We start from the raw sequence: 26,665 nt of genomic DNA, 5'->3' as shown, positions 1-26,665 counted from the left end.
GCATGTGGGATCTTCCTGGACCAGGGCATGAACCCGTGTCCCCTGCATCGGCAGGCGGACCCCCAACCACCGCGCCACCAGGGAAGCCCTAATTTACTTAATTCTTATAACAACCCTAAGAGGATCATTCATTTTTCTTTCCACTTTATAAATAAAGAAATTGAGGAATGGAGAGGTTAAACAGTAGGTATAGGAGCCAGAACTTCACCCAAGCAGGCAAACTCAAGAGCCTATGCTTTTGGACTTCCCCGGCGGCACAGTGGTTAAGAATCTGCCTGCCAATGCAGGGGACACGGGTTCGAGCCCTGGTCCAGGAAGATCCCACGTGCCTAGGAACAACTAAGGCCGTGTGCCACAACTACTGGGCCTGTGCTCTAGAGCCCGCAAGCCGCAACTATTGAGCCCATATGCCCTAGAGCCCGCGTGCCTAGAGCCCATGCTCCGCAACAAGAGAAGCCACCACAATGAGAAGCCTGAGCACCACAACGAAGAGTAGCCCCCGCTCACCGCAACTAGAGAAAGCCCGCGCGCAGCAACGAAGACCTAACACAGCCAAAAGTAAATAAATAAGTAAACAAATTTAGTTTTTAATAAAAAGAGCCTATGCTTTAAATACTATGCAGGCAGGGACAATGACAACATGAAATAGAGCACAAGAGTAGTAATCAATTGTCTTCCTGAGAGAAAGACCATTAAGTGTTGCTGTCGAGAAACTATAGCTGCTTTTATACTTCTAGAGTCCCTCTGTGTCCTGAGCAGGGATAAATGGTGTTCGGTTCTTTTACAGGCCTAATTATATGGCCGCTGAGAATTGTCTGCTCCTCACAAGATAATAGAGCAGGACTCTTACCAGCTTGGAGTAAAGCAGGACAGCTATCTCCCTTGTTCTGCACACTGTAACTTAAATTATGTAACCCAGGATTGCATCAGCCTTTCCGGCAGCCACTCATATGCAGTCCCATTTTCGGATCAGTCTTTTGCCCACATACGCTGTTTTTTGGACCCCAGTACTTTTGATATTTATACTTATTTAAATTCATTTGGTTATTACTCCCTTCCAGTGCTGCTGCAGTCAATAATGCCAAAAGACAACTTTTAAACATATTTAGAACAATAGCAGCATTGTTGTCACTTTAGACTCCTAAAGTGACAACTCATTTATATATAAACATTTGGATGTGTTAAAAAAATTCAGTCACTTTCTCAGAATCAACAGACACTGTCTATATTTGATAAGAAGGTATAAGCATACTGTTTAAAGCAGTGCTTCTGAAGCTTCAGTTATTTATATATCACATACATGATATTCATGTATCACCTGTATTAGTATTTATTTAGTATTTGTCTTTGACTCACATTTCCCCATAGTCTAGTAAGTAGACACATTATATATTTTTCTAATGTACATCCAAACCTTATATATATATATATATAGATAATGTTTACCCATGTATCACCTGAAATCATTTTGGGTACCACTAGTGATATATGTACCACATTCTGATATATATATATATGGAAATAACTTACAGAAAAATAAAAACAGATTGCCTCTGGATGTGGGACTGAGGCCTGGAGAGACGTGGTTTTCATCAAAAGTACCTCCATAATACAAGATTTGTCACCACATGTATATAGTGTTTTACTAAACATGAAACATTTAAACTAAGTAAAACAAACAAAAATTCTATTACACTAAGTCACTTGGTACACTTCCTGGTACAATGTAACTATTCAAAAATATTTCTATATTTCATACCTTTTCCTACTGATTTTTTAAGTTCAATCACATACTCATGTCGCTCAAAACTGACATTCACGGATATGACTTCATTCATAAAATCTGAGGAAAAAAGACAGTTAACTACTACAAAATGAAAACTTTCAATGTTTTATTTTTGACTGCAGCTGTTTACAGAAATATAGTTGCAAGTATACAAATGTTCCAATAGAAGCAAAATATCTTTTTAATATTTAACAAGTTATCACAGATAGCTAAAAACATAGATGCAAATGAAATTCCCTCAGAGAATAAACTGAAAATATCTGGTGTCAGTGCTCTGAAATCCCAACTATGAAAGCCATATACACAAAAATGTAACCCTTACTTACATCATTGCAGGACAATGGAAGAAGGCAGTTCAGTGGTTGATCAGTGTGCTCAAGCAAATAAAATTAAATAAAAAAATTAAATGGCAGAATGGTAGCTAAACCACTTGAGAACAGGTTAATAACATAACTGTAGTATATTCATTAAAAGACTAAGTAAAAGAAATGAATGAAACAGTAAAAACTGTCAAAAAAAGTAATAAATACTTGGAGCTTATCAATTCAATGTAAGGGAACAAGGTGAGCAGATACATTCATTAGATCAGAGGAAATTAGCTCAATATCATTGGAATCAGTTTGTCGCTATGAAAGTCATAAACACTTCCATGCAGGACAGTTCTTTATTGGACACAGTCTGATTCCAAAGCCACTCTCAAACATCTGAGATGTGTGTGTGTGTGTGTGTGTGTGTGTGTGTGTGCGCGCTGTCCTGAGGTTCGTTAGCTAAAATAATAATAATAATACAAACTATTTCAAATCAGGCAAGTTACTTCTGGAAAAAAAACAAAACAAAACAGGGTGATACAGTTAAACACAGAGCCTTTAAAGGAAATATTACAAGTTGGAGTTGAACAGAATTGTGGTATGGTATAATGCTTTGGATATACAAATACAGTATGCAATAAAGCGGGGAAGAGGAGAAGGGGAACAAGAAAGGAGGAATGTAGCTAGAGCATCTCCCAACAGCTTGCCTATGTACTTCCAGCACCAAAGTTTGCAGAGTAAGCCACTTGTATTTCCACTGCTAGTTTTAAGCAAAGATAGCAGTGGTGATTTTCATAAAGTGAGTGTACAATTATTTTCATTTTGAAATGTTTACTTTTCTTACATGAGTTTATTAATTGGTGATTTGTAAACACCAACAATTATGGAGGTACTGAATTATACAGGGAGATTAAAATGAATGAATAAATCTACTTATCTTATGGTTAGTTTACATTTAACAGGATGCATATAACTGGGAAGGGAGAAATGCTCAAATTAAATAATACAGTGTCTTGTTTAACATCTTGTCTGAAGCATAAGTTCCAAGGATAGTTATATTTCTAGTGCATCAATTCTCATACAAAGCAAGCTATTTTAAAAGAAGATTTATCTATTAAAAAAAGAAATTAAATAAGATGTTTTGTTGACCTGGCTAGCTATGTTGTTTAATAGCTCAGATACAAATGTAAATATAAGGAATGACAAATAATTTTGTTCTGAGAGTTGGTCTAGATGGGCCAAAATTGTGGTCTGCTGGTAAAGTAAGAGGCAATGAAAAGAAAGCTTTTATTATCACTGCCCACAATGTATCCATTTTATGGATAAACAGGAGACTTTAGCACCCGTCAATTGTATTAGCTACTTAACTGTCATAATAGTTAAAATAAACACAGAACATTGCACCTATATATTTAAATCAGTCATTTAATGTAAACTTTTTAGTAAGTGGTATGAAAATGCCAAACTAACTGAATTATCAATAACTAGACTAATTGTATATGTACATAAAATATACTGTATTTCTATAGGCAGTACTGAGAATAAATTATCATTGCCAATAAATGATTATAGATAACCAGGTTAAATTGAATTTACATTAAAAACAATGTATAACTGTGTCTGTGTGAGTGGGGAAAAAAAGCCCTTTCTAGATCTTACTGTATACAGTTTACACCAGTGGTTCTCAAACTTTAGCATGTATCAGAATCACCTGAAAGGCTTGTTAAAAAACAGATTGCTGAGTCCCACTCCAGAGTTTCTGATTCACTATGTCTGGGATAAGGTCCAAGATTTTGCATTTTTAACTAGTTCCCAGGTGATACGGATGTTGGCTGGTGGGCTGAGGACCACACTTTGAGAACCATTGGTTTATACATACTATATATATAGAAAACTATATACTATAATGCTATTAATATGAAACAAAAAATATAGGAAGAGGGCTGGTTTTAATTAACTCTCAAACATATCATTAGAAAGCCGAACATTTTAATGTTTCTAAAATGATTTTCTGAAGTGTAATAATTTCCCCTTATAGTCAGTTACATTTCAAAGTCTTAAGTCCTACTATACTTTTTAGAAAATATTTCCATACCAAGTTGGCTATCCAAAATAAAAAGGGACATAAATATTCTAAACAGTTAAGATATACTCATCAAGAAGGAATCATAACTATACAGCATTCTTGACTTCTTTGGAATGATTAAAGTGCATAATATCATTAGGGTATTGAGAATATTGCATAAAGGTTTGCAGTCTTTAGTGCCACTAACAGTCACAGAAATACTCACATGGGGAAAGCAGCTCTATCCCTAAGCTACTACTCTCCTGACCTGTTTGTTGCTGATGGCTCTTTCTTCAGGCACCACCACTATGGTAAGGAGCTGGAACATAGGCAAAATTAACAAAAAACAGAGGGATACTCAATCCAACTGTATTTGGCTGCAAGGAATTATTTTAGTTCTGGAGGGACTCAGATACAACTTCATTTTCTTTGACACTATTTTTCATAGGCAGATTTCTAAAGTTCTGATGGACGAGAAGTACACTATAATGAATTATTTGACTCCGTATGGTTAGAAAAATTGACATTACTAAGCTTTACCTAAACTATGTGTTAGTGGTTTATTTTCACCCATCTTATAATAAAGATCAGAGAAGGTGCTTCAAACACTTCCTTTCTGAAATTTAACTATCCATATTTGTGTACATAGTCTCACATATAGTAAAATTTTCAATAGCATTCAGATAAGACCTATTATTAGTTGGTCAAGATGAAGACAAATTTAGCTAATTTCTATAAATGCTAAATAGTATAATTTTGTGATCTTTTACTTAGCCTCCTTCAAAGAAACAATTCTAGCTATGTATCTTTTCTGTTCCTCTTATGCCAAAGGGTGTTAGAAAGTTATGAAGTTGTTTCTATGGTGATCAAGAAATGGAGAAAAAAATGACTAAATAGAAAAAATGAAAGTTGAGGCTATTAAAGTCATTTGCTATGTGTTTTTGGCAACAGTGAAAAATGAAATTACAAGAAAGGGGCACTAACATGGTAAAAAGGCACTTTTCCATAAGCATTTAATCTAGATCTAAAATATTAATTTAAAAAATTTCCTGAAAGAGAAAATGGAGTAAAAATAGAATTTTATTAATAAATGAGCCTAGAATGACACAAAAACAAATGGGGATTAAAGAAGCAATTAGAGTACTGGGACAATTCACAAATGATATTCTAGGTATTATTCTGATATTTACTACAGTATGAACATTATCTTCATGATTTAGCTCTAGTGACACAAATAAGCAGAGAAGAAAACCATTTTTAATACATGTTATGAGATTCTAAAGCTGATGAACTATATACAGTCTCTCTCTCTCTCTCTCATTAAGGCTCTCCATATAACCAAAGGCATGCAGATATAATGTGGCTGTCTTGGTTAGGGATGAAGCCTGTGGTCATGAAGCAGAGTAAAGCTAATAGGTCTCATATAATTTTCAATTAATTAGAAAAAAAACAACTGGAAAACAGATACTAGAACAGAAATTCTCACCAGAAAGATGAAACATTCTCAAATTACTCCTAGTGAATGTTTATAAACCATGCTGAATTTGAGATTTTGGTTATTAAAGCATTTAATTTCTGGTCTATAATTGCTGACGCATCTAAACAGACTTCACTTTTCCAAAATAAGCATCTATAATGGCTTAAATGGTCAAAAGGAATTATTATCTTAGTTTTGGAGGGACTCAAATATAACTTCTTTTCTCATTCCCTTTGACACAATTTTTCCTAGGCAGATTAACTGAGGTTCTGATGGGCAAGAAATGCACTATAATGAAATTCCCAACTACAGCATATACAGTATTACAAAAAAAGAAAGGAAGGGAGGTCCCTCATTAATACTGCTTCTATAATAAACAAAGCCCTTTAAAAACCTGTTCTAGGGAGACTGGCGAAAACAGATTTGCATTGGTTAGATAACAACATGATACTCTATTTGTAATTAGAATAAGGTAACATGATAAAGCTCAGAAGCAAAATATGACTTCTAATTATTTTCTCCCATGTTGGTGTGGATATATAATGGAATGACAATAAGGAATAAAACACACACACACACACACACACACACACACACGCGCGCGCGCGCGTGCGCACACACTCACGCAGACACACAGGTAAGCTCCAAGCATTAATGTGAGTTGCTAAAAGCAAGAACGATTGAATGTAACAATAAAAAGGAATAAAATGTGGTTTATAGTTTATTTAGGTCCTTCTGCCATAAGTAAATTTAATAAATTGTTGTTTCCAAGGCCTCTGTTGGCTCATGGAGTCTCTCCTATATGTAGATATAACTTGTAACAGTAATCTTGAAACTGCATTATTAGCACAAGTATCAACCACTGACTACTAAGCTAACTCTTCAATAAGAAGACGAGTACTTTTTGTAACCAAATAGTATGTTCTGAATGCTATACTTAACATTGACCTTTTAGGGGTAAGGAACATTTAACAATGTAAAAAAAAAAAATCATCATTATTGAATAAGAATATGGTATCTTAGCACAGCCCTTGTACAAATAACCACAAAACTTATGAAAATAAAAATTGGGTTTTCTGCCTCCATCCAATCAAACCACTACAGTTCAGGTGTATGTTCTGTTCTAAACTTAGATATTATAAAACAGAAAATTGGTCCCTGGTGACTTGGCATTGGCAATCAGCATTTTACAATGATAAACTTCTTGCTAAATAACAGAAGTCAGCACCCAAGCCAGTCTTCTTGCCACCACTTTATCCATACAGCAGTGTTAACATTCTAACTGGAACTTGATGAACAAATAGACTTCCTGAGTCTCCTGTGTAATCTCTTGGGAAAAAATTCAGAAAACTCAGAAATAAACTTACAGCATTTTATTTCTACTTCTTATTTTTATACCACTGGATAAGCTTACTGACATGAGTCAACCCTCTGCAGTTAAGAGTTTTACATTTTAAAACTGGAGCACTGGATTGTGTGGTCCTTCTCATACCCTGAACTATACTGGGTAAATTTTCCTGATGGGGTGGGGAGAGAGAGATATATTGAGGAAAATGCTTTTGGTTTAGAGAATTTATAAAGTAGCTCTGGATATTACAAGATGGGGAAAATGTTATTAAAATTACAAACATGGGGTTTTTTTAGTGTCTTTATAAATAAAAGGCATAGAATACAGAAAGCCAATTAATAATAACAATAACAACAATAATAAAATATTAAATATATAGTGAGCAAAGACTGAATGGCTCATTCTTGTGAAACTCAACTTACACAACTGCCTGGATGGGTTTCCTTACTCTAACGTTTTGCTGAGTGAAAGATCCAGCGAACACACAGTGAGCTGCCTTTAGCCCACTAATCACATCAAGGAACCGCCTGATGGAATGGCCACAGATGAAAAGGTCATTTGTTTCAAAAGATACTTAAATACTCAATAAAGACATAACAAACCCCCCCTCACTTTTATCAGACGCCACGTTGTGGTAGAACATCAGACAAACTCACAAATTTACCACAAAAATGTGTGGCAAAAAAAGAATAGTTTATATATATGTATATATATAAATTTCTATATTTATGCCAATGTACTCACTCAGTACAAATAGCAAAATAGTATACCATTTCCTAAATACAAAATATAGCTTTCCAAAAAAATGAAACACACATTAGATATAAACCATCCAAAACTTGAACGATTGAAAACTGTATTCAAAATTAAATGACCCAGAGTAGGTCTCTTTCTGAAAAGTTCCCTTCATATCGGCAAGAAGCCTGTACTACTGAAAACATAATTCAATGACTCTCAATCAGAGAGAGAAAGAAAGGGTTGGGGGTGGAGGGAAGAATAAATGAGAACAAAGAGAAAAAACAAATTAAAGAAGAGCACAAAGAACCAAGGAAGACCATCACAAAAAGGGGGAAAAATCTGACTGTATAAACAAAACCAACACCACAATTCCACAAAGTTCAGCTAAATGTATCAGATAGAAAAAATAAAAAACAGAATTGTAGCCTTCAACAAACAATTAACAGGCTATTTTTTGTACACTTAAAAAATAAATGAAACTGACAAGAATGCCAAAACATCTTATCTACATATAGAAGCCACACACAATTTGGCCTTAAACTGTATTAACAGCTTTCTACATGCCAAAAGGAGAGTAAGACATAAGCATGTGTCCAGACAACAGGTTGTAGAGAGAAGCAGGCATCCCATGGGTGGTGCGAACACCCAAATCTGTATAACTAATGCTACAACTGCAAGTTCTGGAGTGTGTTATTTTGCTCTGTATAGATGTAACACAAATTAATTCTTCATATTAAGTCAATGATATGACCCTGTAAAGCCTAAGGCTTGTGGGAACCATCAGATAAGTGACCACTTCAAACTGTAAAGCACTGAGGTGACAAGTGAATTACACTCACTGCAGCTCAGGGAGAAGTGATGTTTCAAGAAATTTTAGTTTGTCTTTTTTTTTTTCAGGTTAACATTTACACTGTTTCCTATTAGAGGGAAAAATTTGAAGACGTCAGAACAGCACCGTTCATGGAAAAAAAAATGCATTGTTTCTTGTTTCTCAGGAGTCAGCTCCCCTCATTCCTGAAAGGATACCCCCCGGCCTGTGCTGCAGGAGTTGCTGGGTTACCCCAGATCAAAGTGGTCTTTTCATTTAAGTTACTACAGGATCACAAAGCTAGTAATATATTACTAATTGTCTAAAATAAAGTGAAGAAGAGGGGAAGAACAGTATCGCTGAACATAAAAATGGAATACCAGTTCAAGACTGGGATAAGACGAAAACAGACTTGAATTACTCTGTCAGTTTTAACTATTGTAGGAGGATATCAGAACATAATTTACCATATATTATCCCCTTCATTTTTAAATAGAGCAAGATGTTTATATTTTTCTATGCACAGTTACGGCTAAAACCCTTAACAGAAACACAGAGAATTAACAACTCTCTGAAAAATAAAATCAATAGCATTCCAGCTGTTCCCAGTTTGTGTGTTGTCTGTGATAAATAGAGTCCTCTTATCTGTGTAGAGCTCTTAATACAGCTTACCTGTCAGAATGTTACCCCTTCAGTTTCTCTATAAAAACTGAATGAAGACTGCTTCACTTTGGCCAATAGCTGTGCTTTTTATATTGAAAAATCACAGCCTAAGTTATGATTTGAACTTTCCTTTTTCAAAAGCCACTACTTGACTAAATGCAGGAAAGAAAATCTGAATGAAGAACAAAAGTAAACATGAAACATGAATTATTTTCTAATAGCAATAATAACTGAGTGATCCAGCTTATCAATTTAAACTGTACTTTTAAAGAAATAATGCCTAGGAAAATAGCAACAATTAATTCTGTCAGCTGGAAACTCAAATAGATTCTCAGTCATCACTGTTATTAGGAATATAAAATAAAAAGGTGTTAACAATGGTGGTTAATCACTGCAATAGGCAGCACAGGTGTGCTCTTTTGCAGTCAGAGTAAAATCCATCCATTTATTCAATCACAGTTTTTCATATTTTGTTTTCTTTTTAAAGTAACAGTTCAATAATCCTCATGGAATCACAAGATCTCAGGGTATCTTGAAATCAGGATTTTCTTCATGGAATTTCTAAAAAAAGAAGAAGTTTAATATAACTCAATAGGGAGGGAAAGCCTTTACAAAGTTCCCGTAGCCCTGAATGATCCCAAAGTATATTACAGTACTACAAATGATACTTTATCACATTTATACTGTCAGACTTTTCAGATTCAATATTTATTTCTTGAGGAACGGAGATATGAGTCATAATTATATCTGATATATAGTACATTCATCGGATGTTCTGTCATTCCAAGGAAAAGAAGCTTAGAGCCAGAAGGAATGCCCAGTATTAACAATATGACCTAAGCTATCATTCAGAGTAATTTATTTAGGGTAAAAAAGTACCATCTTGTGAGAAAGCCATATTTTAAAAGATGAGAGTCCTAACAGTGTTATTACTTAACTCAAATCTGCTAAGAATAATAAAATTTATTGATGCTTTTCAATAAGAAAAAAGCCAAAATGCAATACTCACATATCCAGTTAAAAGGAGCCAGTTAAGTTGTTCCCTTGGTTTTGCAATGAAACAAGCAAATCAATCTTTTCAATGTTCTGATTGGTGTTTATAGAGGATGCCAATGGAGAATTCTCTGGCATTTGCTGAGAAAGAAGTGTTGTCACAGGTGGCTGGCCCTCGTTTTGCGGTTGGCCTGGCTGACTTATGGCCATCAACTGATCTGGCAATGTAGCTGGTCCAGAAGTTAAAAGCTGACTACAGTCTGCAGAGATATTTAAAATAGAGAAGCTACCTGATTAGTTATTTTCTGTTAAGATTCATAAGAAGGTATTTATTAGTGGCTGGGATAAATTCATTACTGTGTTTGCTCATTATAGAGTTAAAAGTGAGGCACCTGACAGCCTCCAAAAAGGTTTTCATTGAACAGTAGTAGAATTCATCCTAGGTTTCCTCTAAGCAGTATAAAAATACAACAATGCTTAGTTATCACCATAAGTCCTATATAATTTCCTTGCTATATAAACATTTAAAGAAACATGGTTTTCTACCTCCTTGGAAACTACTTACTTTAATTGGCTGAAAAATTTTCTGTCATTCTTACTTCATTTTCCTTTCAAGTTTATATCTTAAAATGGCAAACACATACATTTATATATGTTACCACATTTAATCCTCCCAATATCCTTTTCAAGTATGTAATATTACCACCACTTTAGATATGGAAACTGAGGTTCATGCAGGTCAAATATCCTAAGGTCTCAGTCTGTAAGTGGTATAGCTGGGATTTGAACTCAATTGTGTCTAACTACAATCTGTGCTCTTAAAACCGCTACGTTGTGCTTTCTTCTAGTAATAATAATGTGACCATTTCGACCAATAACATTTAAGAAATGAGAAATTAGAAAGAGTTTCTTACTATTTTGAATGCCAAATAAGAACATTCCTGAAGTCTGCTGAGAAGAGCCAGGAGAATTTTGTAGTTGGTTCATTGTGCCTCCTGTAGTGTTGTGAAATAAAGTAGCCTGTGGTTGAGGTGAAGATGTGGCTCCCTGGATTCCAGGCATGTTGTTCTGAGGGGAATAAAGGGGAGACTGTTGCATGTCTTGTTGGTTTATACTGTTCTGCAATGCAGACATGGATGCTGGAGAAAGGAAGAGTGTTACTTGCTGCTCTTGAGAACTGGGTGACCCTTGGACCAACTGAATCTGAGGAGAGCTATGGAACAAGGAGGTCTGTGATGATTCGGACTGGGCAGGACCTGGGTTCTGAAGTGAGGAAACTGTGGGCTGGTTCTGAAATTGCATGGGCTGCTGTTCTTGATTCATTGGGGCCATATTATTTTGTTGATGAAAAATTGACTGGTTCTGCTGCTCTTGATTAGCCATTGGATTGTGACTTGGGTTGAATATCATGTTTGGTGGTGGCTGCTTTTGAGATGCCATTGGAGCCATGGTATTCTGATTGCTGAATAAGATGCTCTGCTGTTGCTGCTGCTGCTGCTGCTGCTGCTGCTGCTGTTGCTGCTGCTGCTGCTCCTGGGATGCAGAGTTACTCTGGATGGCAACCATTGAGTGCTGTGACTGGAAGATTGTTCCTTGTTGGTTTTGAGGCATTGGATTAGGAGGAAGGGAGCCCAGGGAAACCTGAGGCTGAAACAGACCTTGCTGGGAGGGTTGTGCCTGTTCTTGGGAAAGCATAGGGGTCTGGATGTGTGATATTGGAGCCTGCTGTTGGAATGCAGCTTGCTGCTCAGTGTTTGATGTTGACTGAAGTGGAGAAATTGAATTCTGAGCTGCAAAAAATGAAATCTGTTCTTCTTGGGCTACTGTGTTAGTTTGAAGATTATTCATTGGACTCTGGGAAAGAAATATGTTGGCTGACTGCTGGTCTTGAGGAACAGAAGAGCCCTGTAGCACAGCCATGGTATTTTGAGAGTGAAACATTGGAGGCTGCATTGGTTCAGAGGAGGTTGTAGAAGTCTGACTGTGGACAATAGGACTTGGACTATGAAAAATAGAACCTTGAGTTTCCTGGGAAAGGTTCTGAGCATCAGCAATAGGATTCTGAGGATGAAAGAGTTGAGCCTGTGATTGAGAAGACTGCTGCAAAAAATTCCCTGATTGGAGTGACATCATCTCATTACCTTGCTGGAATAAACCATTACCTTGCTGCTGAGTACCATTATTTTGAACACTTATCATACTTTTCGTAGATGAAAAAAGGCTAACTTGAGGTTGACTCTCTCCACTATGTTGCATTTGGACCATGGTCTGAAAGACACTGTTCTGAATCTGTTTTGCTTGTGTTCCAGTTTCTTCTCCATCTGCTGAACTTGATGTCTGAAACATGGTAGTGCCAGGAGTTGCAACCTGCTGTGTGGTGGTTGTAGCAGTTTCATTTCCAGAAACTGCAGGAGGAGAAGAAAACAATTCACATTGCATTTGCATGTCCTCATTGGCTGATAACGCACTCATCATATGAGAAGTCTGCTGGTAAACTGGAGACTGCTGAAGGTTTCCATTTGCTGAAGCAGTTGAAGGAAATAGCTCTGACTGAATCTGGGCAGCTGCCTGGCAGATACTCTGTTGCATCTCTATCACCATTGCAGCTGATGATTCCATCACTTGCTGTTGCTGTTGTTGCTGTTGTTGATTAGATAATGTGTTTTCATTCTGTGGGTGAACACTTTCAGCTCTTCCAGCTATTAAATTATCTGGTCTGGTATGGACTGCTGGCTCTGTTGAGGAAAACATTCCAGGGCTTACGCTATTTTGAATTTGACTGACTTGTTGAAAAATGTCTGCACTAAGCTGTTCTTGAACATTCTCATTACCATCTGGAGCAGAAAATAAAACTGAAGATAACTGTTGTTGTGCCTCTAAAACTTGTTGGACCAAGTCAACATTTCCATTGCTGCCACTAGTAGTACTGCCTGTAAAACTTCCTGCCTGCAGCTGTTGAATTGTATTCTGTAGCTGCTGACTCACACTATTTGGTGATGGGAAAATATTTGATGAAATCTGCTGCTGTAAAGTCTGTGCTTGTTCTTGTAGTGGTGACTGCTGCTGTTGCTGTGATGCCTCAGTCAGGTGTGACAAATTAACCACTGTACCATCTGACTGTAATACCTCTCTAGACTGAGTTTCTCTTGTCTGAAACTGTGTAGCCTGCTGCAGTAGTGCATCACTGTTGGGCAGCTGACTAGAAGCAGAAACTGCTGGAAAGGTACCAGGCTGTGAAATGTCCTGTGTTTGGATAGTTGTCAGGGTCTCTGGGTTGTATGCCTTGGGCTGAATCTGTTGTTGCTTTTCGTTTTCAGAAGGTAAGTGGGAAGATGATGATGATGATGAAAAAGACCCATTTCCTGCTATGTTAGAGATATTTTCTAATGTTTGTTGAGTGGATCCAACTGTCTTTGTAGTCTAAAAAATAAAAATTGCCAAATAACATGTACATATAAATATTAAATGAACTCATATGATACTTCAAAAATTATTATTATTATAAAAACATATGCAGGGCCAATTTTACCCTCTATATTATTATTTGGAAAACAGGTGTAAGACTGTGATTCTCAGTGATAACATTATGTCTTACTGTCATCGGGATTTTTAAATAAGTATTATAAGCAAAGATAGTCAAATAAGTAGAAGAATAATCAGCTGCTGGAGAGTAAGAACACAATAATTCTATGGTTGATGAATTAATAGCCAATTTAAAAATATGTCCATTTGTGGATCACTGGTAACATTATTGAGAGGGGGGAACAAAGATAAAATGGAAAAGGAGCTTTAGGAAAAGACTGGTGGAGAAAAGGAAATAAAATGTCTCTAGTTTTGAAAATGCTAAAACCAGTACTTTCATTAATACCACACATCACAAAGGTCTAGGTAATGTATTAATCCCTCCCTTGTCAAAAATGTATATTGGCGTATAGCTGATTCACTCTGTGATACAGCAGAAACTAACACACCATTGTAAAGCAATTATACTCCAATAAAGATGTTAAAAAAAATGTATATTGGAAGTTGCTTCGCAGGCTATTTTATTTGAATATAAAATCATTTACTCTGCAAAGCAAAATTCATTAAGTGAATCCGAAGAGAAACAGATATAAAAGAAATAGGAGAAGTAAAAAGCATAAATATGGGGAAAAGAAGTCAAACTACTCAAAATATAGCAATTTTTATATTTGAGGTTAACATGTGGGGCACTAGTCAATGCAGCTCACCTTAAAAATAGGGGAAGATCTTTTCTCTGCTGTTACTTCCATTGGAGTAACATCTTCACTCTTAATCACACTGCTTGATATGAGTGGAGTGATCAGAGCATTAGGAAGAATATTTACCTTATCTAAGTTACATCCAGCAGTTTTCATTGCTGCACACATATCAAAAAAAGAAAGAAAAGTTTAAAATCACTGAAATCATCAACTATTTCATTCTACTGTGTGTTGACATTAGTCATGATTTAAACGTCTATTTTTTGATGCTATGATGGTAGCATGAGATACAAAACTGGTGTATCAAAATGTGCCCTCTTTTTTTTTTTTTCTTGGTCATGCTGCGTGGCATGTGGGATCTTATTTCCCTGACCAGGGATTGAACCCAGGTCCCTTGGCAGTGAGAGTGCAGAGTCCTAACCACTGGACCACCAGGGAATTCTTTGCCTTCCCTCTTTTTAAGTATCAGTGCCCTGAGGACTCCTGGTAAGAGCCTGAGACTATGAGTTAAATATCAACAATTGAGCATTTCAGTTATCAAGTGATACTCCCCAGCCCTTCCAAGGTGCCTGAATGAATACACTGCTTAACATGACCATAATATATTATAGGATACAGCTTGGAAATCTCTAGGAGGTTCAAGCTACTCAATTACAACTGTTATGTTCTCCTCTTAGTATCTGGCTGCCTGGCAGTATAAAGCCAAACTTTTTAAAGGCCATAGGATTGTCTGAACATTTCTTTCCTCAACAAAACTCAAGCTTCTCATTAAAAGATGCCACCAATTAACCAAACAGATTTCACTTTTCTAAATTAATGTCTTAGAAGACTTGAATTTGCCAAGTTGACACATGAACACATTTCTCTTTTAGATAGTACTTAAACTTCTGAAAAGAAAAAAATTTAAGTCCTATTTTAGGTTTACCAATTAAATTTCCAAAGCAAAACCAACAAGTATTTTTCTACTTCCATCTACTTCTGTTTTCAGAAGTAGTTATAGATTAACAACCAAGGAAAGGCAATACACAGCAGATAGGTAAGTTCTACCACTTCATTATAATTATTTTTCCCTCTTGATTCTCTTTCTTCTTTTTCGTCTATTTAAGCCTGCTATTGGCACTTAGTGGAGCGTACTGATAATCACTAATGGCAGTCTTCTAAATTGAACACATAGCCAAATTCTGATCTAAAGGTTTACCACTACTTTGAGACCCTGTGTAAAGAAATATAGATTCCCCAGAAGGCTCAGCTGTTAAACTTTTTTTATGAATTATAATTAACATACAATATTATATTAGCCTTAGGTATACAACATAGTGATTTGATATCTTTATACATAGATTTCTTAATTTGATATTGAGAAGAAATCCTGGCTACAAAGAGGGTTTTAAAATGGAATATGGTATATGAGCAGGATAGTTATCTTCGTAAATATTTTGATTTAAAAATATTTGAAACCTTCTAGTCTTTATTCAGCTTGTCTCACAGCCAGCTGGCTAGAAACAATTCCTATGGAAATTGATTATACTGGGGGAGGGCAAAGTGCCCATTTAACTTTCAATATTCTACGCTTTATTACTCTAAGAAATTAATTATTTACTCATGAGTTCTCTGGACCTATTTTCACCTAGATACTATCAATACCAATATGATTCAACTCACAATCCAATTCTGTCTGAGACAAAGCTTCAGATCATGCACAGGGCAGGCATTTAGAAGTAATTCAGGCCCACCCCACAAGACAATCTGAAAGACCATTAGTGTTGTCTTACGTTGACCCTGTAATATCAACTGCTATTCTTGCTTTTGAATTCTATTAGAATATGAGTTCCATGAAGGCAGAGATTTTGTTGTTGTTGACTGATGCATAGTAGGTAATTAATAAATATTTGTTGAATGAAGAAATGAATGAATTAATTTTACTTTTCCTTTATCGTAGTCAATTTAGTTTGTTGTGGGCTATTTGGTTAATCTTATAGTGTTACATATTTTCATTAACAGTATTTCTGGCCTAAAAAATTTCAGTATCTAAAACCAAGTTTATATTACATTTCAATTAGACACTGCATATAAATATCCATTGACAAACAAATGCATCACCTACACAGTTACTGCTTAACAGATCTATATGCATATTTGCCCCAAATTTATTTAGGGAATAATTCTCTCTCTCTCTCTCTCTCTCTCGACCTCACTGCACGGCTTGTGGGATCTTAGTTCCCTGACCAGAGATCAAACCCTGGCCCACGGCAATGGAAGCCCAAGTCCTAACCACTGGACAGCCAGGGAATTCCCAGAGAATAATTCTTATTAGTGTGATTTTTCTTCTTCTGGAAAGTGAGAATACGTGGAATAAGTTGAGCAAGAGTCTTTTACTTCTCCTAAGGAGACTATTCACAAATAGGTATGTCTACTAGCATAGAGAAACAAGGAAAGGACTTTTTGTCTAATGCTCACTCAAAGATACAAGTCTTTCTATGGCCATATGCATAAAGTCTTTGTACGGCCAATGATAATTTAGTTTTCTGAGCCCTATTCTGGTCTGCTTGTTGTGTTAGCTTTGCGTGAGCTCCAGCTGGAATCCTGCTGGTGCTGCCTGAAGGAGTGGAAGGTGCTTCCCTGGGCTGCCTGGTGTCATTAGGTGGGGGTGAGGGGTGCTAGACCTGGAGGAGGGAAAACCTTTCTCCTGGTATGTTCTCTGGTCTCCTGGTACTAATGGGGTTCCCATTATATCACTGTTGGTGCTGCTGGGGAAGGGAAGCAACTACATGTGCTCTCTTTTGCCACTGGGTACAAGGTCAAGAACTGTGGGGTCTGGGCTGCATAGCTCTCTGCCACTGGGCAGAGGTTTGGGAGACCCTGGTCTAGTGTACCTTCTGCCCCTGGATTGCCTTCTGCCATTGGATAGAGGGTTGCGAGACACTTGGTCTGGATCTTACTATGGCCCTGGTGGAGGGCCAGGTGTTGCCAGGTCTAGTTCTCTCTCCACTGTTGGGGGAAGGATAAAGACACACAGGGCCTACTGGTACCACCAGTGCAGGTGGAGGGAGCCTGTGTGCTGCTGCCTGCTGTGGGGTGGAGGATGGGTTGGCCCCCTGGGTTCTGCCCTTGCCACTCCTGCAGACATACTGACCTGCTGCTGCTGGCACATAGAGCCCTGTGTTTTGGGCCTCCTGGTTCCACTGTTGGCAGATCAGGTCCATTACCAGTTGGCGGATGTGGGGAATGGGGTGGGCTAACCCTTCCAAATTCTGCTGTTGCTATTGCAGGTTTGGGTAGGGGATGGGTTGGCCCCCAAACACTGCTAATGGGTCAGCTGCTGTCACTTGGTATGAGTCATCTCACTAAGTCTCTACTGGGCTTTCCCTTTCCTGATCTTTTGGCCAAAGAGAACAGGCTTTTCATGCTTATTTACAGATTTATTATTTTGTCTATGCCTGTTGCCAGTTCTGAGTCGCAACTGCTGCCCGACTCAGATAAATTGGAGATAAAAAGAAAACCAGTTAACTCACTTGGTGTTGTTCTGTAAGTTCTAAGGTCTTTAGCCAGTCCTATTCCTTTTTTCTATATTTCAAAGTCATTTTATACTGCTGAATATTTCCAAGGTATTAAGTAGATTTAGAAAGGAGGAACAGGGAAAAGTGAGTCTATACTATCTCCCCCACCACCCCCTCAGGAAAAACAGCTTTATTTGGACTGAGAATTGGAGATGAGAGGAGGACCTGAGGGAGCATACTGAGCTAAGGAGTAGAGATTAGTTTCCAAAATGGCAGTCAGAGCTCATCAGCCAAAAATGGGCTCCACTTCCCAGCAGGCTTGCAGTAAGTGCAATCAATAAAAGGCCTGCTGGGAAATGTTTATTTGCCACTAAATCACCCAAGCATGCCACAATTACAAGAAAGGTACAGGTTGTTTTTTTGTTTTCCATAATTAAATTTCCACAGCATCTCCCCAATCAAAAGTATTACAAAAAGTAAAAAATCACATTTTACAGATCTTAAACTTGTCTTCAGCATTTTGCTCAAATTTCACCATCTTCAAAAAGTAAAACTCTTGTAAAACTCATAAGCTAAAAGTTCTATCCGGGCTTCCCTGGTGGCGCAGTGGTTGAGAGTCCGCCTGCCGATGCAGTGGATACGGGTTTGTGCCCCGGTCCGGGAAGATCCCACATGCCGCGGAGCCGCTGGGCCCATGAGCCGTGGCCGCTGAGCCTGCGCGTCCGGAGCCTGTTGCTCCGCAACAGGAGAGGCCATGGCAGTGAGAGGCCCACGTACCGCAAAAAAAAAAAAAAAAAAAATTCTATCCAAGCAGTGAGAATACGGCCTTCGCTAGCCCATGGCAATTCTTTTCCCATTTTCCCTAGCCAGTTAGGGTTGAAAAGCAGAGTGAGGCTCAGATTGCAGGGGTGGGGAGGGGAGAGACTCAAGGGCTAATTTCCCCCAGTACAAGATGGCATCTGAAGCTTGACGGGAAAGCACAACTGGAGGGATTTGAGGGAAGGGTCCAGGCCCTGTATTCAGTCAGAGTCACTGCTGGAAGAGGAGGAAGAGGAGGAGGAGGAGGAGGAGGAGAAATGCTTGCCATGCTTGTGGTGTTTGTGCTTCTTTTTGTGAGCTTTTTTCATTTCCTTCTGCATCTTCTTGTGGATCACCATTCCTGGTCCTACCATGCCAGGAGCCAAAGGATTCACAGGATGCATGCCAAGGGCAGGTGGTGGGTATGCAGGGGGGTAAGGACCTGTGGGTTGGCATCCTGGTTACCTGGTTGTGGCACAGGATGACAGGTCCACTAAGGGGCAAAAGCTGGATTCCCCTGGGGTGATCCTGGGGGAGTGGGAAAGGGGCCTGGAGGAAAGGTAGGGTTGGCAGGTGGTGGATGGGCAGGATTGCAACCTCCAGGGTACCCGATGTTAGGGGGTATGGATTTGGCCCTGGCTGCCCAGCATTGGGATTCCACATGTTCAGGTGTTTCCTCCAATCCAGGAATGGAGAAAGAAGGAAACTGAGGAACCAGATGTCCCATCACCTTTACACCACCGCCTGGGCTAAGTCTACACTATCTTTTCTCAGAACCCACAACTGTATCTTAACGGACTTGCAAATAATACTAAATGGCTTTTAATATCTTTTCTTCCTACATTTTCACTATGTATTTAATGAGCCCTTACAAAGTTCCAGGCACTGTTCTAGGTTATGAGGATCCAGTGATGAATAAGATGGATAAAGCCCTACTACCTGGAGGTTACATTTTAGTGAAGGAGGAAAATCATACAAACAAGTAAGGTCTGTACTACCTAGAAGTTGGGGGAGAAGTTTTAAGCCAATTCAGAAAATCCACAAAGTAAATTATTAATTTTTATTTTGGCCATGCCGCATGGCCTCCGAGATCTTAGTTCCCTGACCAGCGAATCAAACCGAGCCCCACGGCAGTGAAAGCGTGGAGTCCTAACCACTGGACCACCAGGGAATTCCCCAGAAAGTAAATTAGACAGACATATTTAACCATCCCCATATCCATTTGAATTTATGAAGAATACTGTTATTGATAGTTTATGCCAAATAATTTTTAAAGAGTGTTCTCCTTCCATCCATGCCAAATAATAACAATTTTGGAAACTTAGAAAAATCTTTGCTAAGTTTGTTGTCATCAACCAGCACTTAGGTCATATATAAATACATTTGGTTAAAATACAAATTAAGATTTATAAGGGATGGAAATAATAGAGTAAAAAGAATACAGAGTTTTGGGGGAAATCTAAGTTGCAACCTCTGTCAGTTATTAGCTGTGTGACCTTGAGCAAATCACTTAACTTCTCTAAATTTTGGCTTATTTACCTGTAAAATGAGATTGAACTACATTATCTCTATGATTCCTACAAGCTCCTAAAACTTTTCACATAATTGCAACCAGTTAGAGAAAAACATATGCTGGCAACTATTTTTTCACATTCATCCAATTAACCACTCTTTACAAAGCTAAAACTGAGAGACTGCACATCAATACTCTATCCCTGGGTCCTAAACCTGCATCACAGAGTTTTTGAATGATCTGTCTAGAATGTTCACTTACATCTTCCTGTACGTATACAGATATAGAAAACTTTCTGGAAGCTGTTAACAATAGTTTACACTGTACACTTTATTTTATGTAATTTGTATTACTTTTGTGTTAATATATACACAGTTGGGTAAAACTGAAAAATGAACCATGATGCTTTACCACTAGCCTTAATATCTCACTGAGCAGTTGTGCAGTTATCCCCCTTACTCTCCACCTCCCCCTGCAAACCCTCTCCGAGGAATGAGAAACTTGTTGCAGAGTGAAAGCTTTCAATGTCTGGCCATAATGTCCTATTTACGTATCAAGTTCTAAATCTTACTGTAATTGATGGCTATTTTAAAGAATGTTATATGAAGGGTTATGCCATAACACAAATTTAAACGTCATTTATGTTGCTCAGTCTTCATCATTAAAGCATACCTAATTAAATCTCTCAGAGGGCACCTGGGCATTATACCAAAGCTCTGATTTCAAGGAATCACAAAAATAAGCTATTTGTCAAGGGAAATTCCTAGTTGAAAGCTATTGTTGGTTTAACTGATCAGGAATCTCCAATTAATGATACTGTATTTAAAAATGACAAATGAAAAATTTTAACTGATAAGATAGTTTAGTATTTAATTTTATATCTTCATAAAATTATTTTACATGATTTCAGTTGATAAAATTGTCAAAATAAGAAGGTCTGAATTGTGAAAAATAATAATATGTGTATGTGTGTCTCTTACCCATTTTTTAGGCTTGTAAGATTTTGATCAAATGACTAAATCATTTTATTACCAAAAATTAAACATAGCATTTAAAACCTTTTAACCTTCACTATGAGAAATTTCACACTGGATTACATTAGTGTCCCACCAGCCTGATACTCTATGAAAGAAGCATGAAGGAGTTTTTGCAGAAAAGCAGGAACACGTCAAAGTTGGCAAAGGACAGACCATAAATGTCCCTGACTTTCTTTAATGATTGATTAATTATGGTATTATTCATCTAATAAACATCGTTTGAATTATTATTGCTTAGATGTTACCTTATACACTAAAGCTCGACCTGTCTTTTTATTATTTTATTTATTTATTTTTGTGTGGTAAGCGGGCCTCTCACTGTTGCAGCCTCCCCCGTTGCGGAGCACAGGCTCCGGACGCAGACTCAGCGGCCACGGCCCACGGGTCCAGCCGCTCCGCGGCATGCGGGATCCTCCCGGACCAGGGCACGAACCCGCGTCCCCTGCATCGGCAGGCGGACTCTCAACCACTGTGCCACCAGGGAAGCCCCCTCGACCTGTCTTTTTAAATTCCTCTATGGAACCTTGATTTCCTCACCTGTGAAATGACAATCATAAATTTCCTATCTCATAGACTTGGCAGATTAAATGAGATAATGGTGGTAAAGAGTGTGGAATGCTGCCTAGCATTTAATATATGTTCGAGAAACATTAGCCATGGTTATCCCTAGCAGAGACTTGTAAATTTCCCTGTAGTTAAATCGGATCATTATGCACTTACTTGTGCATAATTCCTAATTAATCTATTTTGGAACTGTTGATAGAAATTATAATGGCAAGCTATACTAAACTGAATATATATATGAATGCTGAATTTTACTACGACAATAGGAAAAAAAAATCCACTGTATTTGATAAAATGTATTAAGCATATTATGCCCCTTAAAAATATAAGTATACAAAATTTTAAAATTTAATTTAACTCATGAATTTCATGGCAGAAAAATATAAGTAAAAGCTAGAATTACAGGAATAAATCAATGGCCACTATGCAATTGACATCTTCATATGTAATGGCACAAAAGCACCATAACTGAGAAACACATTATAACATCCTGAAGATATCTTCATTTTCTGTTTGGAAATAATGGTGTCAGAAGAAAGAATGGTACCTAAAGAACCTAAAGCAACTTTTTCAAATGCCAATAGTTTCTATTTTGGTCTCTTTAGTCTCAATGGCAACTACTCTTATTGGCAGCAAGAAGCTTTATAAAGCTGTTTTATATACATTATTGTATTCTATATATACTTTTAAGATTTTTAACATTAGGGAATACAAAACAAAAACTTCTCTATTCCAACACATGTTAAAAAAAAAGTTGTTTATATGGTAAATGAAGGGAAATATCAAGTTGGGAAGCAAGTCTCTGCATTCAGTAAAGTCAAACAAGTATTTATTTTACAATATGGAAGATAACCTGCAAAGTGTTCCGAGTACACAAGAGAAAATAAAATAGTAAGGTTTGCTAGAGAAAATATATAGCATCACTAATTTACAATTTTTGAGCAGAATTAACTTGGTACCTTTCATGGCCTCTTCGAAAGAGCAAGGTCTTGCCGGACTAGATATTTCCTTCTTCACGTTTACATTCAAAGCAGCAGCTGCTGCTATTAAGACAAACAAAAAGGATTAATGTATTTATTTAAACTTATCCTAACAAAATGTGTACCTTAAAATTCTTTAACTGGAATATCTTCTCACAAAGCACTATTAAATTATTTGTTTAGCAGAAATTCTAGGTTCAGATGAGTTTTATAATCACCAGTCTACGCTCTAAAATGCACCTGTCTCCCAGTGGGCAGAAGCATATGCTTACTTATTAAAACAAAATAAAAACAACCGCAACTTCAAAAAATCTTTCTTGTAACAGTACACATATTTATATGAGATGAGTAGAAGACTGATATGAGATTTTTAAACTTACCAAATATACTGTAACACTAGCATGAAAAAAAAATTCACCATTTACCTACATAAATGATTTATTTAAAATAATACTGATTCAGAGTCAATTGAGCTAAATTTTTTTAAAAACTGTGATGAATATACAAAATCTATAACATTATGATTATTCTTTTTAGCAAGCCTTAGAAAACATAATCTTTGCTATTATTAAAGGAGAATTACTACACTACTATATCTATACATATCAAGTACATCTACTATGAAAACTTTAAATTTAATGAGCGTGAGAGTAGAGAACAGTTCTGAATGGTAAAGTTAAATAAATTCCAAATAAACAGGTTTTTACTTAAAATGACTGTATAATAATTTTATTTAAATAGATGTTAATTTCTGTTTTTCATTGTATTTATTTATTTTACTTATTCCCTTATTTATTCAAAATGGGAATTGAGTCAACTTATTTTCAATTTATTTTTCACATGACAATACAAAATGATGGTTATAGAGAACATAAAGAGATAGTTAACTGTGAATAAAGAGACAAAATGTACACATCTCCTAAGAATGAAGTAAAAAAATTTATCTAAGCATGCTGCACTGCACAACAAATGATAATTTGAATGAACTATCAATTGAATGAAATTATCAATTGAATAGAATTGATGAGAAAAAAAAATCCATAGACAATTTTAAAGCATAACATTAATTCTAATAATTACAGATTTAAAAATGGAAACTAATCTTTGAAAAATTTTTAAATTTCTACTTTTAAAACAAGTTTTAGTCATTTGTCTTTAGAGCAACAAAAAATTATGAATAAATACTTTATCCTCCATTTCTTATAGCAATTACTACTGCAGAGTCACTGCAAAAAATAACTAAGGAGACTTCTGTGTCTTAATAGATGGAAGTAAAACAAATTAATGGCTAAGCAATGCTTCAGTGACTAATTGGCAATGAAACAAAGGTTTTACGACTCTGCAAAGTTAAGTGCCTAAGAGCATGTACATGCAATGTATTTTTGGCAGTATAGACTCAGAAGGCTTTAGAGGGGCTTGTGTCTGGCAGAGCATGCAGAGCCAGCCAGTTTATGTACACTTGAGCCCCTGCCCCAATCCTACTTTTAGACCGTGTACCAAGTATACAAGATCCCCAAATTTTCTGCACAACTACTCTATAGACCATGTGTGAAATCTCAGGCCTATAGGGTGAACAGAGCTTATGAGCACTGGCCAGTGCATCAGGGCCCTCCAGGTAGAGGATGGAGCCAGGAGAGGGAAAAGAAGGGTGCCAGCCTGGGGATTCCTCTTTCTTCATGTTGTCATATCCCAGTTTGGACCTCCAAGCAGTTTGAAAATCCTCAATTCGAATCTGGCCTTCCAGGTTATTATGAAGGTATTTTGGTCAAATTAGGAGGATGGAATATACTTTATTTAATTATTTGTTATTTTTATATATAACTTTTAAATATTTAGGCAAAATGGTGTAGCAGTTGCCATTTCTACTCTTGACTCACAAAAATTATGCTGGGCCTTGTTCTAGCTGTTACAATTACTATACACCACTGACTATTCAAATGTTTAACCACAGTCCCTGGAGGAATCACAAAAGCAATTAGTTTATCATAATGAGAAAGTACAAATTTTCTATAACCAAGTTTTCCTGAAATCATATTCTCTATTCTCTCACATGAACACCTAAAAAGATGCTCACATTTTATAAAATATAAAAAAGTGAAATTGTGGGAAGATTCTTTAATTAGCTATATCATAAAGGCAGAAACTGAAGCATTGGATCTCACTATAAAATTTGCATATTATATATTTATTCAATTAAGAGTTTCTGAGGGCGACTGCTATCTATGATATATATAAGGGAGAAATACTTAAAAGAATAAACGTATGTTAGTGATTGCCTAAATGTGGCCAAATATAGCCGATTAGTGTAGGCTTTAAAACAGAACACTTAAAAGCTGTTTTATTTGGCAATTTATTAAAGGGAAATTTTTAATAATCAGCATTCAACACTAAGAAATGAAGATTCATAGTGCTGATGCTAAGCACTTCAAAGTCCTTAAGTTCTTTATTATTGATCATAAAACCAAACAAAAACAACAAAACCTCAGTATTTTCAGGATGGCAAAAACTTTAAGGCTATTTCCACACACACACACACACACACACACACACACACACACACTTCCTTCTTCCCTTCCCACACAATTAATTACTGTATGCCATTTTTCTCCCCCTATGAGCAAACTCCTCCTCACACAAATACTAAATGTTAATATTTAGTAACTAGCAGTTACTAAAATGCTTTAACTACCATTAGTTTTAAATCAAATTTTCTTGGATTTTTGAGGCCTTCTTAGAAAGAAAACAATCAACTATTTCATCTTTAAGTATAAACCAATATCCTCTTCCCTAGTTTTGTTGAAGCCAGTATATTATTGCCAAACTTTGTCTTTTTCTGTCTGAAATTTCTACTTGTGATCTTTTATTCTGAGATAAATACTAAAAGGATTTCATTAGTGCTATACTATGGCACAGTTTTGTAGCAAACTGGTGGGAAATAACCAATATTGTGAAACTCAGACATGATTAAAAAGAACAAAAAGGGAACAGATCACATTAAGTGATAGAATGTAATTATCAAGACTAGTTATAACTCTGTCCTAGAGACTGTTTCCATCACTTTTGTTGCCAGGGCTTTCTTTCCTTGCTACCATTTTTCACTTTGTACCTCACTGAATCCTGAACTATTTGGGAATAACACATCGGTAAACGTAAAGATATGGAAGAACTTCTAGCTCTAAAGATTCCTGAGATAGGAATGGAGTAAACCATGGTAAGCATGGCAGAAACCAAGCCTAGGTCAACAAAACATGTGAAGAGTTTCCATTTCCAAAATGTTCTCTCTGCTTCCCCAGGAAAAGCCTTCTCTTCTTCAGGCAACTAAATTAATGTAGGCAAAAAACTCTTAGGACACTTCTTACCCAGAGATCTAAATTTATAAGCAACTGCTCTGGTTTCTAAAGCACCTGTTTTACCTAAATGCTTAAAATTACATATAAAATATTTATTCACCAGAAGTCTTTGATATTTTTGATAACACAAATTTGAAAATGTTACAGGCATATGATTCTATTTGTGATATTATCACTTATCATTCCAAGCTATCTCTCACCTCTCCCAAAATGCATCCTATAAGCCAGCCAGACTAAAAACTATTAGCAGTTTCTCAAAGTCGTCACTTTCACCTTTCTGCACATAAGAGGTACTCAATGAATGGTAATTCTTAACAAGGAGTAACTTGTATGACAACTCTGCAGAGCCTGACTTCAGAGCATTTCTAGCTTTTCTTTTATTATTAGAGCATAAGGCAGAAACAGTTCCCTTAATATAAGAGTAAAAGCAGTGTTTGGTGGCCATCTTCTTAGGAAATAATGCCATCTTCAAAAAATACTGATATCAATTCATCTTAGCACACAACTTTCTCTTTTAAAT

The 26,665-nt window shown here is 36.7% G+C and overlaps 1 protein-coding gene and 1 pseudogene across 2 annotated transcripts in view; both read right to left on the bottom strand.

Moving 5' to 3' along the window:
• Positions 1–1,878: 1,878 nt before the first annotated feature.
• Positions 1,879–26,665, bottom strand: part of NFAT5 (nuclear factor of activated T cells 5) — a 131,823-nt gene continuing 107,036 nt past the window's right edge. For both annotated transcript variants that reach the window (XM_030863494.2, XM_030863500.3), the window contains 5 exons: positions 22,775–22,858; positions 14,416–14,564; positions 11,101–13,606; positions 10,203–10,446; positions 1,879–9,754 (listed from right to left, as the gene is read on the bottom strand). In XM_030863494.2, coding sequence (XP_030719354.1) covers positions 10,211–10,446; positions 11,101–13,606; positions 14,416–14,564; positions 22,775–22,858 — 2,975 coding nt within the window. In that variant the 3' untranslated portion in view covers positions 1,879–9,754; positions 10,203–10,210. The remainder of the gene's footprint in view (positions 9,755–10,202; positions 10,447–11,100; positions 13,607–14,415; positions 14,565–22,774; positions 22,859–26,665) is intronic.
• Positions 18,923–19,364, bottom strand: LOC132594069 (proline-rich protein 13 pseudogene; annotated as a pseudogene).

Source organism: Globicephala melas, chromosome 19 (genome assembly GCF_963455315.2).
Source record: "Globicephala melas chromosome 19, mGloMel1.2, whole genome shotgun sequence".
Lineage (NCBI taxonomy): Eukaryota > Metazoa > Chordata > Mammalia > Artiodactyla > Delphinidae > Globicephala > Globicephala melas.
Note: the sequence above shows the minus strand (reverse complement) of the source record. Positions and strands in the feature narration are given on the sequence as shown.